General features: G+C 48.4%; 1 protein-coding gene across 1 annotated transcript in view; it reads right to left on the reverse strand.

Annotated features, from left to right (window-relative positions):
- The window catches only part of LOC144828453 (cytochrome c1, heme protein, mitochondrial-like), a 190,956-nt gene that overhangs the window by 22,981 nt on the left and 153,639 nt on the right, over window positions 1-14,336 (reverse strand). The window contains exon 5 of the mRNA XM_078686630.1: window positions 8,015-8,175. Within this exon, the coding sequence (XP_078542756.1) occupies window positions 8,015-8,175 (161 nt within the window). The remainder of the gene's footprint in view (window positions 1-8,014; window positions 8,176-14,336) is intronic.

The raw sequence follows: 14,336 nt of genomic DNA on the forward strand, positions 1-14,336 counted from the left end.
CAGAGTAAGCGAGCTTCAGGCTCTGACGCTACAAGAACCCTACATACAAATACACAATGATAGGGTTGTGATGAGGACTGACCCAAACTTCATGCCGAAGGTGGTATCTAAATTTCACATGAACCAGTCTATACAGATAGAGTTTTTTCCAAAAACCAACAACTGCCGCAGAGCGAGCTCTGCACACCCTGGACGCCAGAAGGGCAGTCATGCACTACATCGAAAGGACGAAGGGACACAGGAAAACAAAACAGTTCTTTGTGTCATTCGCCAACAGTTACATGGGAAAAGCAGTAACCAAAAAGACCATTGCACGATGGATCGCACAGACAATCCAACTCTGCCACAAGCGTGCAGGACAAGAGCTAGCAGAGGGGACACGTGCCCACTCCACTAGGAAAAAGGGCGCTACAATAGCCTTCCTGGCTAACACACCCATACAAGACATATGCCTGGCGGCAACATGGGCTTCGGTGCACACGTTCACGAAGCACTACTGTGTGGACATACAGATGAACAAGGAAGCTCAAGTTGGACAGAAGGTGCTACAGCACATATTCAATACCCAACGCTCATCTTCCACCCAACCGCCACAGAGATGAGAAACCGCTACAAAATCTATGCACAGCATAGTGAATCCAGAAAGATTCACGCTGCAAAACGAATAGTTTTCTTACCTGTCGGTGTAGTTTTTCAGCTTGAAGATCTTTCTGGATTCACTAGCGAACCCACCCACCTCCGCCAGAAAGATGAGGCTGGAGAGAGAAGAGGTGGAAATAGAACAAGTGGAAAATACTTTGAAGGTACAAAGCGGTAAAATATCACCTGAATAGAACATTGCCATTACTTCGGAAACGAAAGAAACACGGAAAAAAAGAACCCGAAGATGGCGCCCAAGAGTGGGAGCTTCCGCAGGAAGCATGCCGACGTCACCGGAAATACACCCAAGGGGGTGTGACGCCGACGCACACCTGGGCTACAAAAAAAAAAAAAAAACAAAGAAAAGACTACAAATCCGGACCCAACCACAAGACCACGGAATAATGCACAGCATAGTGAATCCAGAAAGATCTTCAAGCTGCAAAACTACACCGACAGGTAAGAAAACTATTCGTTATCGGGCAGATTACTTGTTCTTTTAAATTCACTGAACTCTTCAAGTGGACCTTAAGTTCTGTGGGTTATTCATACTGGCAGAAAATGGGAGTATTATCATGAGGAAATAAAAAGGAAATGCTACTAGAAAGAGGTTCAATATTGTTGCAATGAGGGCGTTTACAGAGATCACACATTTAGCATCACAGAAAAGGAAAGGGAAGAGGTTAAAAAGACCTGTTCTGCCAAAAATATGCTACTGTAAGGAAAATACTCCATACCTGTAATCAGTTTTGTAGCTTGAGCCTATTCTAGATTCACAGTGATGTGAATAATTCTGCCATTCTAGTGTAGGATTGAATATGCTACTTACCAGTATGCATCTGTTCTTGGCATGTAGGGCTGCTAACATTCATATCTTAGCATTAGATCGCCGCCTAGTGTTGGGTCCGGATGATCGCACATTGTTGTCCTGGAAGAGTCTTCGAAGTATCCTGAGATAGGTGGCTCCTCCCCTGGACTACAGTGCGCATGGGCATCGGCTCCATTCTCAGATTGTTTTTCGCCATTGTGGCAGAAGATGGAGTGAAAAGTGTAAAGGATGTCCATGCTAATGATTGAATACAATAGTATATCTGCAGCTGCTACAGGCACCGGGGAGGAGGGTGGGCGATATGAATGTTAGCAGCCCTACATGCCAAGAACAGATGCATACTGGTAAGTAGCATATTCAGTTCGAGGCATGTGGGCTGCTAAATTCATATCTTAGCATAGAATACATAGCAGTCCCTCCATCAGCGGCGGTTGCCCGTGCCAGCTGCAGAAACTTGAAAAAGTGTCTTGAGAACAGCCTGTCCTACAGCAGCTTGCTGCTTGGAATGTACATCAACACAGTAGTGTTTGGTAAAGGTATGTGGTGTAATCCACGTGGCTGCTCTGCAAATATCCTCTAAAGGAATGTTTCCTAGGAAAGCCATGGATGCCCCCAATTTGCGTGTGGAGTGCGCCCTTGGGGGTATCGTAAAAGTGCGCTTGGCCTTTTGATAACATATTTGGATGCACTTAACAATCCACCTGGCTATTCCTGCTTTGGAAATAGGGTTGCCTTTGTGTTGTGGTGAGAAGGCAACAAAAAGTTGTTTTGTTTTCCTAAAGTGTTGTGTTCTGTCAATGTAGTACATCAACGCCCTCCGTACGTCTAACGTATGGAGTATTCTTTCCGCCACCGTTTGTGGGTTTTGGAAGAATGCCGGTAAGTCAATAGTTTGGTTGAGATGAAACTGTGACACCACCTTCGGAAGGAATTTGGGGTTAGTACGTAGTACTACCCTATTTGGATGAATCTGAATGAATGGCTCTTGGATTGTGAGCGCTTGCAGCTCACTAACACGCCTCAGTGACGTAATAGCAATTAGGAAAGCCACTTTCCACGTTAGGAACTGGAGTTCACACGAGTGCAGTGGTTCAAATGGTGGTCCCATCAGTCTGGTGAGGACCACATTGAGGTTCCACACCGGAGCTGGCGGTGTTCTTGGGGGAATGACTCGTTTCAGACCTTCAAGGAAAGCTTTGATGGCCGGCACTCTGAAGACAGAGAGGTGCTGCCTATTCTGAAGATATGCTGCGATGGCGGATAGATGTATCCGAATGGAAGTGTACGCTAGATTGCACTTGTACAGATGTAGCAGATAACAAATGATGTTAGGGATAGATGCATCTAGCGGGGTGATGTCATTAGCTGTACAGTAAATGACAAAACGCTTCCATTTTGCAGCATAGCATGCTCTGGTAGTTGGCTTCCTTGCCTCCTTGATGATGTTCATGCATTCTGGAGGTAAGTTAAGGTATCCGAACTCTAGGACTTCAGGAGCCAGATCGCCAGGTTGAGCTGTTGCGGATCTGGATGCTGAATTTCTCCATGGTTCTGCGTCAAAAGTCTGGGCGTGAGGCGCAGTCTTTGATGCGGCACCACTGAGAGTTCGAGGAACGTGGTGTACCATGCTTGGCGCGCCCACGTTGGAGCAACTAGGATGAGAGTCATCGCGTGCTGCCTTAGCTTTCTTGCCACCAGCGGTATCAGAGGGGCTGGCGGAAAAGCGTACGCAAATTCGCCTGACCAGTACATCCATATCGCATTCCCCTGCGACTGTGGGTGAGGGAACCTGGCGGCAAAGTGTTGGCATTTTGCGTTTTCTTTTGTTGCAAACAGGTCTATCTCCGGATGACCCCACTGCTGGAAGTACGGGTGGAGTACAGATGGGTGTAACTCCCACTCGTGCATTTGATGGCTGTGTCTGCTGAGCAGATCCGCCATTAGATTGTCCTTGCCCGGGAGGTGTTCTGCCATGAGGAAGATGTTCCTCTGAATGGCCCACTTCCACATGCCCTGAGCCAGATGAGACAGCTGTGGCGAGTGGGTGCCCCCCTGCTTTTGAATGTAGTACATCGCGGTCATGTTGTCCGTCCGGACCAACACTACCTTGTTGCACAGATGTACAATGAAGGACTTGAGTGCCATGAAGATTGCCATCAGTTCCAGATAGTTGATGTGCATCTTCTGTTGCTGCGTCGTCCATAGTCCCTGCACAGTGTAATTGAGCAGATGAGCTCCCCATCCCTGGAGAGATGCGTCCGTTGTCAGGGTAATCTGTGGCACTGGCTCCTGGAACAGTCGGCCCTTGCAAAGGTTGTGTGGAGTCCACCAATGCAGAGAGTCGTATGCCCGACTGGTAACCAACACTAGGTCTGTTAATTGTCCCTGAGCCTGTGTCCACTGATTTGCTAAGCACTCCTGGAGTGGGCGCATATGTAGCCGTGCGTGAGGGACTATGAAGATGCAGGAGGCCATCATGCCTATCAACTGCATGAACACTCTCGCTGGAAGTGAGTGTTGTGATCTGAACTTCCGGATCAGAGACTGCATGCTGTCTATCCTGACTTGGTTTGGTTGAGCCACGGCTGTCAGGGTATTGATCGTCGCGCCTAGAAACTGCCGGACATGCGCCGGTTGAAGGTGCGACTTTGGGTAGTTCAACGAGAAACCTAGATCATGAAGGAGGTGAATGGTAGTCGACATTTCCGCGGCACACTGTTGTTCTGACTTGGCTTGAACGAGCCAGTCGTCCAGGTAGGGGTAGACATGGATGCCCTGCCTCCTGAGGTGCGCCGCTACTGTCGCCAGACACTTTGTAAACACCCTTGGGGCTGTGGTGACTCCGAAGGGTAGGACTTTGAACTGATAATGTTTGCCTTGGATAGTGAACCTGAGGTATTTTCTGTGGGACGGGTGTAGTGGTATGTGGAAATAAGCATCCTTGAGGTCTAAGGTTGCTAAGAAGTCCCCCTGGTTTAATAAGGGAAGAATCTGTTGCAGTGTGAGCATATGGAAATGTTCTGACAGTATATACAGGTTTAGGGGACGTAGATCCAGAATGGGTCTGAGAGATCCGTCCTTCTTTGGGATAAGGAAGTACAGGGAATACACTCCTGTGCCTTCCTCCTCCACTGGCACGAGCTCGATTGCGCCTTTTTGCAGCATCACCACTACCTCCTGCTGCAATATGTGCAAGTGCTCTGCGGACATAGGCCTTTGCCTTGGCGGGATGTTGGGTGGAGTGGATTTCAACTCTAGGCAATAACCATACTGAACTAGTTGACGCACCCACCTGTCTGTGGTGATGTTTCTCCAGACGGGCAGGAACTGCTGCAGTCTCCCCCGACAGGTGTTAAGTGGTCGGGGGGCAGTGACAGAGAGTCACTGTTTGCTTGGGGTAGAGGAGCGGGAGCTGTTGTTTCCTCTGCCGCGACCTCTGTTGCTGTTATTTCTGTAACCTCCCTTGTTCTGTTTTGTGAACGAGGATTGTGCTCCACCTTTTGAGAATTGAGATTGTTGACCCATTTGTCCTCTGGTGACTCCACGTGCACCTGAGCGACGAAAATTGTTGCCACGAAACTGTTGTGACTGTAGGGTCCCCATGGACTTAGCAGTTTCTGTGTCCTTTTTTATCTTTTCGAGGGTGGTGTCAACATCTGGACCAAACAGTCGATCAGGATTGACTGGCTGATTAAGGATGGTTGTCTGAATATCAGGTTTAAACCCAGATATGCGGAGCCAAGCCTGTCGTCTTAGCATGACGCTAGTGTTGATCGCCCTAGCTGCTGTGTCTGCGGCGTCAAGTGCACACTTGATGGCTGCGTTGGAGATCAATTTTCCTTCCTCTATAAGCAGTTTTGTGCCCTCTTGAAACTTTGGAGGCAGGTGTTGTACAATCTGTTCTAGGGTGTCATAATGCGCCCTATCGTAACGTGCTAAGAGTGCTTGTGTATTAGAAATACGCCAAAAGTTGGCAGCCTGTGCAGCTACTCTTTTGCCCCCTGCCTCTAGCACTTTGGACTCCTTATCCGGGGGAGGAGCTTCACCCGTTGTCTGGGAGTTGGCCCGTTTGCGGGCATTGGCGACCACCAGGGAGTCCAGCGGCAACTGTCCCCGAATGTATGCAGGGTCTGCAGGTGCTGGTCTGTACTTTTTTTCAATACGTGGATTGACCACTCTCGCCCTAGTGGGTTCCTTAAAGATGTCCGCAGCATGTTTGAGGACTCCCTTGAGCATAGGCAGTGTCTTTACAGTCCTCTCAGAGACTGAAAACGTGTCAAAGAGAAAGTCTTCTTCAACCGGGTCAGCATGCATGTCCACATCATGATTAGCAGCTGCCCTCTCAATTAGTGCATGAAAACCTGCAGAATCCTCTGTTGGGGATGCACGTGCACTGAATGGTTGTGGATCTTGCCCCACACTCTGGGTGCCTTGGTCACCAATGTCATCATATGCATCTGGATGTGCATCTGGTTCATTGATGGGGAAGGTGTATTGGTCCTGTTCATCATATCCCTCACCCTCAGATTGGTCTGGTGAGGGAGTAGGGCTTCTTCTAGGAGGAGGCTGGATAGGCTCTATCAGGTTAGAAGCGTCCAGAGGCACCCTTTTCTTCTTTAGTGGGATGACATAGGAGTCCAGAGGCTCCGAAGTGATCCTCCTCTTGTATAGGGTTAATTTGCCTGTGTTGGCGTCGATGAAGTGCTCCGAATCGTCCTCTGATTCGAGTTCTCGACCTGAAGGTGCACCTGCCGTAGAAGAATCCGACTTCTTTGGCGTCGATTTCGTGGAAAAAGCCTTCGGAGCCTCTTTCGGCGGCAGAAGGAAGAGAAGCTTACTCTTAGGCTTTGCCGGAGCGTCCGTCGGCGTCTGAGGCGACGGCAACGGAGCCGACATAGCAGCGGCCTTGTCCCTGATTCTCTGTAGCGAAGCGGCGATGGGGGACGCTTCACTCACAGTGTCTTTTGGCGCTGACGAGGGTGTCTTGACCTTCCCCTCGGATCCGACGTCATGGTGGCCTTTTTTAGGTTTGGACGCCGATGCAGTTGTCGCCGACCCAGAGTCCTTGGATCGATGCGCAGATGTGCCAGCTGTCGATCCGTGCGCCTTCGTCGGTTCCGCGTCCATTACGCGACCGACCAACGGAGTCCCAGGCGTAACCGGAGCCGTGCCGCTGGCCTTGGCGTGCTTAGACGGTGTCGCCGCGGTCGATCCGTGCCGACCACCTTTTGAAGAGGATCCCTCCTCTTGCGCCGATTTTGACCCTTTGGAATCGACCGGCTTCTTCGACTTCTGCGGACCGGAGGTCGAGGGAGCCGATGCGGCGGCGGGTGCAGTAGTTTTCTGTGTGCCGGCCGCCATTTTAGGGACGCTCGAGTCCATAAGTTTCGGTTTCGTTTTCGGGTCGGCCATTTTAGGTGTAGTCGACACTGTAGGTTTCGGTTTCGATGTGGCCTGCTCAGCAAGTATGTCCGTGGCCGGGCCTGATGGCGGGGCCGTGGCTTGCGGCACGGGGTCTTGGGTAAGGCCGACTGGCGATCCCGTGACCCGATCGTGATCTTCGAAACCTTCGGGGCATAGCTCGTCCCCTGAGCTATCTTCCGCGGCCCCATAAACTTCTTCGACGTCCCCTACCTCGTCGACGTATTCAAGGCCTTGACCCGCGACTCCGTCGTCGTCCGCCGGATCCGCCTCGACCTCAGTTTCGGGTGGGGATATCTGGAGATGATGACCCTGTTCATCTTCTTCTTGGTCGCCGAAGATGTTTTCTGGATCGGGGGCCGCTTGTCTGGCCTCCAGGCGCACCGCGCGCCGGAGCTTAAGAGTTTTCTTTGACCGGAACTGAGCGCAGGCCTTGCACTTGCCGTCGTCATGGTCCGGTGAAAGGCATTTGTTACAGACCGGGTGCAGGTCTATATGTGGGTACTTAGACCCACAGAGCGGACAGTACTTAAACGGACTCCGCTCCATGCTTGAAAGTAGCGGTCGTGTCGCGATGAGAAGGCCTCGACGTCCGAAGAGTGAAAAACTCCGCTGAACCCGACTCCAAGAGTTGGAAGAACTCGAGACCGTGCGCAAACAATACCGACGCTATAAAATATAAGACCTTTTGGTCTTAAAAAGTAAGTTTTACTCGGTTCCGACAGAGAGAAGTCGAGACCGCATCCGAACCCAATGGCGGAAAAAAACAATCTGAGGATGGAGCCGATGCCCATGCGCACTGTAGTCCAGGGGAGGAGCCACCTATCTCAGGATACTTCGAAGACTCTTCCAGGACAACAATGTGCGATCATCCGGACCCAACACTAGGCGGCGATCTAATGCTAAGATATGAATTTAGCAGCCCACATGCCTCGAACATGTTATTTACCTAACTTAAGTGTGTTTGGCACTTACAATATGCAGTCAGTTCAAGTTATTAGGACTTCAACCCTCAATCTCACAATGCAATACACAGTTTACATCTCAAAAGGGCTTTCTGTGTACCATTTTATAGTTGTATTAAATTAAGTAACCTAACAGACCCCCTCATAAGCCCCTACTCACCATCCTCAAACTCCAGGATCTCATTGTAAATAGGCGCTGCCATGCCAATAGCCTGGCCAGGAAAGTAGGGGTTGTAATGCAAGCCCTCTTGTATGGTGACCCCTGTGGGGGCATCACAGTAGCCAGTCAAAAGAGAGAAGACGTAATCCTCACCACCATGCCTGCAAAACAATTAAATGGTATGAAAAGGGCAATAGGAAAATGCATAGGAAAAAAAACACTGGGTAAGACACTCAGTATTAATTGTGAGATCAGAACAATAGAGAAATGTCAACACAGTACAATAAAATGCACAGCAGCAAGCAAGGTTTAGAATTAATGTCGCAATATCTGAAAGAAGTGTGCTGCTAGTTTTTAAACTATTGACTGCCCTCCATGCCTCCTTATCAGACAGCTTCAAAGAGTTCATGGGTCTTAGGTGCATGAGCGCCCCACACCCATATTTATTTAGATTGGTGGGACAATTTAATGAGTGTGAGAAGTTGGCCTGGTGTATGCGGTCCACTAGTTATAGTGGGCACCTTGCACCAGTCCAAACAACCCTGATGATTAGGTTAAAGACAACCTTTGTTGAAAGCTATCCCGGGGTAGCTATGGAGAGCAATCTTCAGGCTAAGTCTCGAAGGAATGTAAAGCAGCTTGGTTTACCAGATAATAATCTCCTGAATGACCAAATGGAAGGAGAACCACACAAGGTGTATGTAAAATATATGTATTTATTACTAAACAAGCTCTACTAGCCTCTTTACGAGATTAGAGAACAAGGCACACAATATTACAGTACTAGAACAACAGTAAATAGTTCAATACATAGCGGGCTCCAGGGGGAGACCGAACCATATTCTAAGAAAGTGGTATAACAACCACGACTTGACTAGACACAGAGTCTAGAGCACGTAGAATCACTGGGACCCCCAAGGTAGTGACACAGTGGACCCACGGGGGACGTATGCAGTGTGAGAACACAGCCGCGAGCTCCGTACAACTCTAAGGGAAAGTCGCGGTTGGAATTTTAAAGATTAAGGACACACAGGAGAGAACTTTGAGCAAATCCTTTTAAACATAGAAGGTTCTAAGGCCAGCACCCATGTGAGCACCGGAGTACTTGTGTTACCTAACCCAAGGAAGCCGGGTGCATAGGTGTCAAATGGTGTCAGGAATCTTCGTTGTTTTCAATGGCGTGATGCTGCAAAGTACTGCTGTCGTGAAGAGGAAAAGTGTGCGGTGTGATCCAAGCCTGGATTGGAGATGAGAAGAACCTGAAAGAAGAGCGGACAGTCTGGGTCACTTCAGAGTGACCAGAGGCTCGGTAGACTAATGCCTACCGTTGTGGGGTGCTTCAGGTGAGATGACATGATGCTTGACTCTGCAGCCACGGAGAGCAGGAGATGTCGAGGATGACCAAAGTCCGGAGGTGGGGGGTTAACAGTGGGAGGGGGGTAGGAGAAAGGGGGGTTCAGATGGAACACCAACAAGCCTTGGCAACTGCAACCCACGCAATCAGAGGAAATCAGCTTCGCTGAGGACCAGCAAGATCCTGGGGACTCTCCAAGCAATGGAGAGTCAGGGCACGTCTGGAGCAACCAGGAAAGCCCCGGAAAGTTAAAGTTACCTTCACATGGACCCACAGACCAGGGATCGCGAAGGGACCTCGAGAGGAATCACAAAATATCAGCCCACGGAACACTTGTGGAGTGTAGGCCGGAAATCTTCAGTGGAAACACTGCTCAGGGTCAGGACTACAAGTAGCCCAAAGCACAGCCTCAGGGGTCGGCGGAAAGCATATGCTGCTGCAAAAGACCACAGGAGTTTGTGTTGCACGGTCCCCACTAGGGATACGGGCCTCAGAATTGCTGAACGTGCAGATCGGCCTCGGAGACCTTGGGAACCCACCTCCTGTGTTGCAGAAATCTTCAGAGTCCTCAGGAGCTTTGGAGATGCAAACCAGTGAGATGCGTTTTAGTGCCTGCTTAGCAGGGGAGTAACTCCTTTACTCCAAGGGTGATGCTTCAGTCGTCCAGCGTCGTGCAGATCATCGAAGTACTTGGTTTCTGTAGCAGAGTTTAGTCCAGGTAAAATCTAAAGTCCTATAGTCAGGGATTCCTACTTTATACCCAAGGAAGGGGTGGGACAAACTGTGGAGACCCACCTATGGGAGGGTCAGAACAGAGGGGTGGCTTTACCCATGCCCTTTGTTCAGGATCGCGCCAGAGGAAGAGCAATTGGCTCCTGCAACAGGTTTGAGCTGGACTATGCAGCAAATGTGCCCCCAGTGCAGACATCAAAGCTCTGAGCCCCACCCAGCCCCAACACACTAAAGGAGGTGGTCACACCTCCCTGTGATAGGAAACCTATTGTCCAGCCGTCCCCTGCCGGAGTTTCGTCCAGCAGCAGGAGGGCAGACTCGTATCTGTGGCTGGCAGCATCTATCTTGTGATGCAAGGGTTGAAAAATCTGGTACCGGGTATACCAGTGCCCCCCCAGTTACTGGCGGGAAGGTATGATTCCAAGGTGTTGGACACCAAACACGACATGTTTCCTTTCAGCCGTTTTGAAGTTAGCATTTACCGCGTGGTTATAATGCACTTAAGAGTATATGGTTGGCTGCATCACAGAACAACTCAGGAGAATAGATTGCGAAGGCTGCAGAGGGGCTCTGCTCATGCATCGGCATCTGCATCCTCACACAAAACCCAGCACCCTGCTTTCAGGATTGATCAGGCCTGCCATGGGGTGACTGATAGGTTTATAGGTGCAGGGATATAAGGTAGATGGAGTTAACCTATATCTAAGTACGGAGTGCTTGCACCACCTTACACAGGCTGCAGTAGCGGACCTGTTGTGCCATTTTGAATGGTCTCCCAGGGATGGCATTATACATGCTGCAGCCCCTGTGAGGCCTCTGGGGTACCTATGCCCTGGGTACATAGTATACCATATACTAGGGACTCACAAGGGTACCCCAGAATCCAATCTGGAGTGTACCTAAAGTACATGAACAACCAATTTAGGGAGAAAGCAGATAGACTGGGGTCCTGATTTGCAGGATCCCAGTCAAACTAAGCCGAAAATTGCGATTCTCATATTAACATGACTAGAGAATCTGGATTTCATTAAAGACTCGGAGGCTGACATTATGCAGTATACCTTTAATGCAGACCCCAAGCAGCCGCATACATCACAATAAAAGGTTCCAAATAGAATAAAGGCAACAGATAGTGTTAATGAGGCAACAACAATCAGTCTCTTTTAAATGAACAACAGATAAGATCTATTGAAGAAACTTGAGATGTCCAACTTCGTAAAAACTTCCATAAGAAGAAAACAACAACGAGATGAAGGAGATGAAGGAATCCATGGAAAGGGATGTAGCCAAGGTGATCTGCCGAAAGAACAGCCGCAGTCAGGCATTATCTGAAAAGATAAGGCAATTAGTCCAAAGGAAACACATAAAAGTGTTTTATAAACAAACTAAAAGACATAGCATAAAGAGCATTACAATAAAAAATGTATTACACAATGCATTGTAAATTGAATGCCACCAGAGGTGGGAAGGCAGGGATAATGTCAGCCTCCGAGTCTTTAATGAAATCCAGATTCTCTAGTCATGGTAATATGAGAATCGCAATTTCATTACAAGACCGGAGGCTACATTATGCATGTTGGAAGCTATCTTGAACAACATCAGACATATGTTGAATTGGCTTACAATAATGACGAGCAAAAGTACTGGCATTAGACCAATCTGCAGCTTTCAGGATGTTGTCTAACTTACCTCCAGACCAGAGGGACTTACTGGCCATAGCACCTCTAAGGGAGTGAGCTTGAAAGACATTCAAATCAATACAAGCTAAGTTCATAGCAGTCTTAATACATCTAGCAATAGAAGAGGAGCTAATACCTTTGTGGGGTTTAACAAAGGAAATAAGTAACTGATTAACTCCTTGAGGACGGAGATCAGACATTCTGAGATCATACTCATTCATGCATCTAACAACGCAAAGATTGGGAAAGAGGTCAAATCGAGGATAAAATATAGAATCGGACATTGTCTTTGTCCTTCTATGGATGTCAAATTTGACGCCAAACAGAGTAGGAACGATTGGTAATATCTAGAGCCCTGATATCAGAAGCTCTTCTGCAAGAGACGAGGCATAAGAGCGTAGCTAGTTTAATAGAGAGATTCTTCCTGTTAAGAAAAGAATTGGCACGCCAACTGTTGAAGAGCTTGAGAATCAAATTAACATCCCAAAGCGTTTCGTATCTGGCCTTAGGAGGTCTCCTTAGGCGCATGCTCTTCCATTAACAAGGGTATGACCAGCAGAGATAGCAGATCTAAAACAGTTGATAGATCTGTAACTAAGTCCCCTTTCAAATTGTTCGACAAGGAAGTTGGTTATATCAACGATAGGGGCCTCCAAGGGATCCAGGTCCCTTTCCAAGCACCAACGTACCCAAAGTTTCCAGATTCTATTGTATCGGTAATGTGTGCCTGGTGCCCAAGACTCCTTGAGGAGAGTTGAAGCCGTTTCCAAAAGGCCTGAGATTTCGTTAGATCTCCTGACACTCTCCAAGCAAGAAGGGATAAACTCCCAGTTCTGGATTAGAGGATGAATTCGACCGTCCGCGTCTGTAAGGAGGTTCCCTATGGGAGGAATTAAGAAAGGAAGACTGCAAGTCAGTTCTAAGATGGTTGGAAATCACGCCTGGGAAGGCCAGAAGGGAGTTACTAGGAGAAGGAGACATTGTTCTAGTCTCACTTTTTGAAGGACCCTCTGAATCATTGCAAAGGGGGGAAAAGCATATCCTCTGATTTCTTTCCAGGCCTGAAGGAAGGCATTGACTGCCAGAGCACCTGGGTCGGGCATCCAGCTGAAATAATTGTGAAGCTGGGAGGTCAGCCTGCTTGCGAAAAGATCTACCTCCAGGGGACCCCAAATCTTGTTCAGGGTGTTGAAAATTGATGGATTCATTTTCCAATCGCTGAAATCTACGAGGAACCTTGAGTTCCAATCCGCAGAGGAGTTCACCGCTCCTGGAAGGTACTCCGCTTTGAGTGCGATTTTGTGTTCCAAACAGAACATCCAGAGCTTCTTTGCTAGATCTGAGAGGTTCGCAGATCTGGTACCTCCTAAGCGGTTGATATAAGCCACTGCTGACATATTGTCCAACTTTAAAAGAACTGATCTCCCTTGAAGGGAATGTCTGAAGCTCATCAGAGCGTAGAGACCGGCGGTAAGTTCTAGGTGGTTTATATGGTGGAGAGATTCCTGTTGAGACCAGGGACGTCCGGTGTTCTGATATAGGAGGCACGCCCCCAGCCATGAAGGCTGACATCTGATTCCAAGACAAATTCTGGAATTGATCCCATAATAGCCTTGCTATTCCATGCCTCCAGGTTGTTCAGCCACCAAGACAATTCTGAACGAGAATCCTGGTCTAGGGAGATATGATCGCCGTACCAAAGCCCCGATCTCTTGCAGTCTTCCTTGCTTTGTTTCTCTGAAGAGTACAATAATTTAGGGGACCGGGAAAGATGACTTGAATGGAGGACGAGAGAAGAGCTAGGAGTCTGGCCAAATCCCTGAGGGATAGGTCTTGACGACTGAGAACATATCTTATTTCTTTCTTTATTTTCGAAATTTTCTTCGAGGGAAGGAGGAGGAGACCGCGAACTGTGTCGACCGTGAAACCCAGAAATTCTAGAGACGTGGAGGGAGTTAGGGACGATTTTTCCCTGTTTATGATAAAACCTAGACTCTCTATGAGATTCATCGTAAAGGTGAGATCTCTCTCCAGTTGAGAGCGATCTTGGGCCATAATGAGGATATCGTCTAGATAAATGATAAGACGAATGCCCCTTGATCTTAAATGAGAGACGACGGCTCTCATGACCTTGGTAAAACACCAAGGGGCGGAAGAGAGACCAAAAGGAAGAGCTTGGAATTGGTACAGATGACCTTTCCAGAGAAATTGAAGGAAGTGTTGGTGGATCTCTGTCATTGGAGTGGTAAAATAGGCATCCTTCAGGTCTAGCTTGACTAACCAATCTCCTTGTAGAAGTAGGTCCCTGAGAAGATAGATACCTTCCATTTTGAAGCGTCTGTATGTAAGAAATCTGTTCAGATCTCGAAGGTTTATAAACTGGTCTCCAACCTTTGTCTCTTTTCTCGACCAAGAAAAGGTTGCTTATAAACTCTAGTTGTTCCATGGGAACTTCTAATATTGCGCCTTTCTGGATCATTGATGAGATCTCCTCCTCTATGATACATTGCTGTTCTGGTGATAGAGGAATTTCCTTGGGAAAGGATTCCTGGGTAGG

Source organism: Lissotriton helveticus, chromosome 4_1 (assembly GCF_964261635.1).
Source record: "Lissotriton helveticus chromosome 4_1, aLisHel1.1, whole genome shotgun sequence".
Taxonomy (NCBI): domain Eukaryota; kingdom Metazoa; phylum Chordata; class Amphibia; order Caudata; family Salamandridae; genus Lissotriton; species Lissotriton helveticus.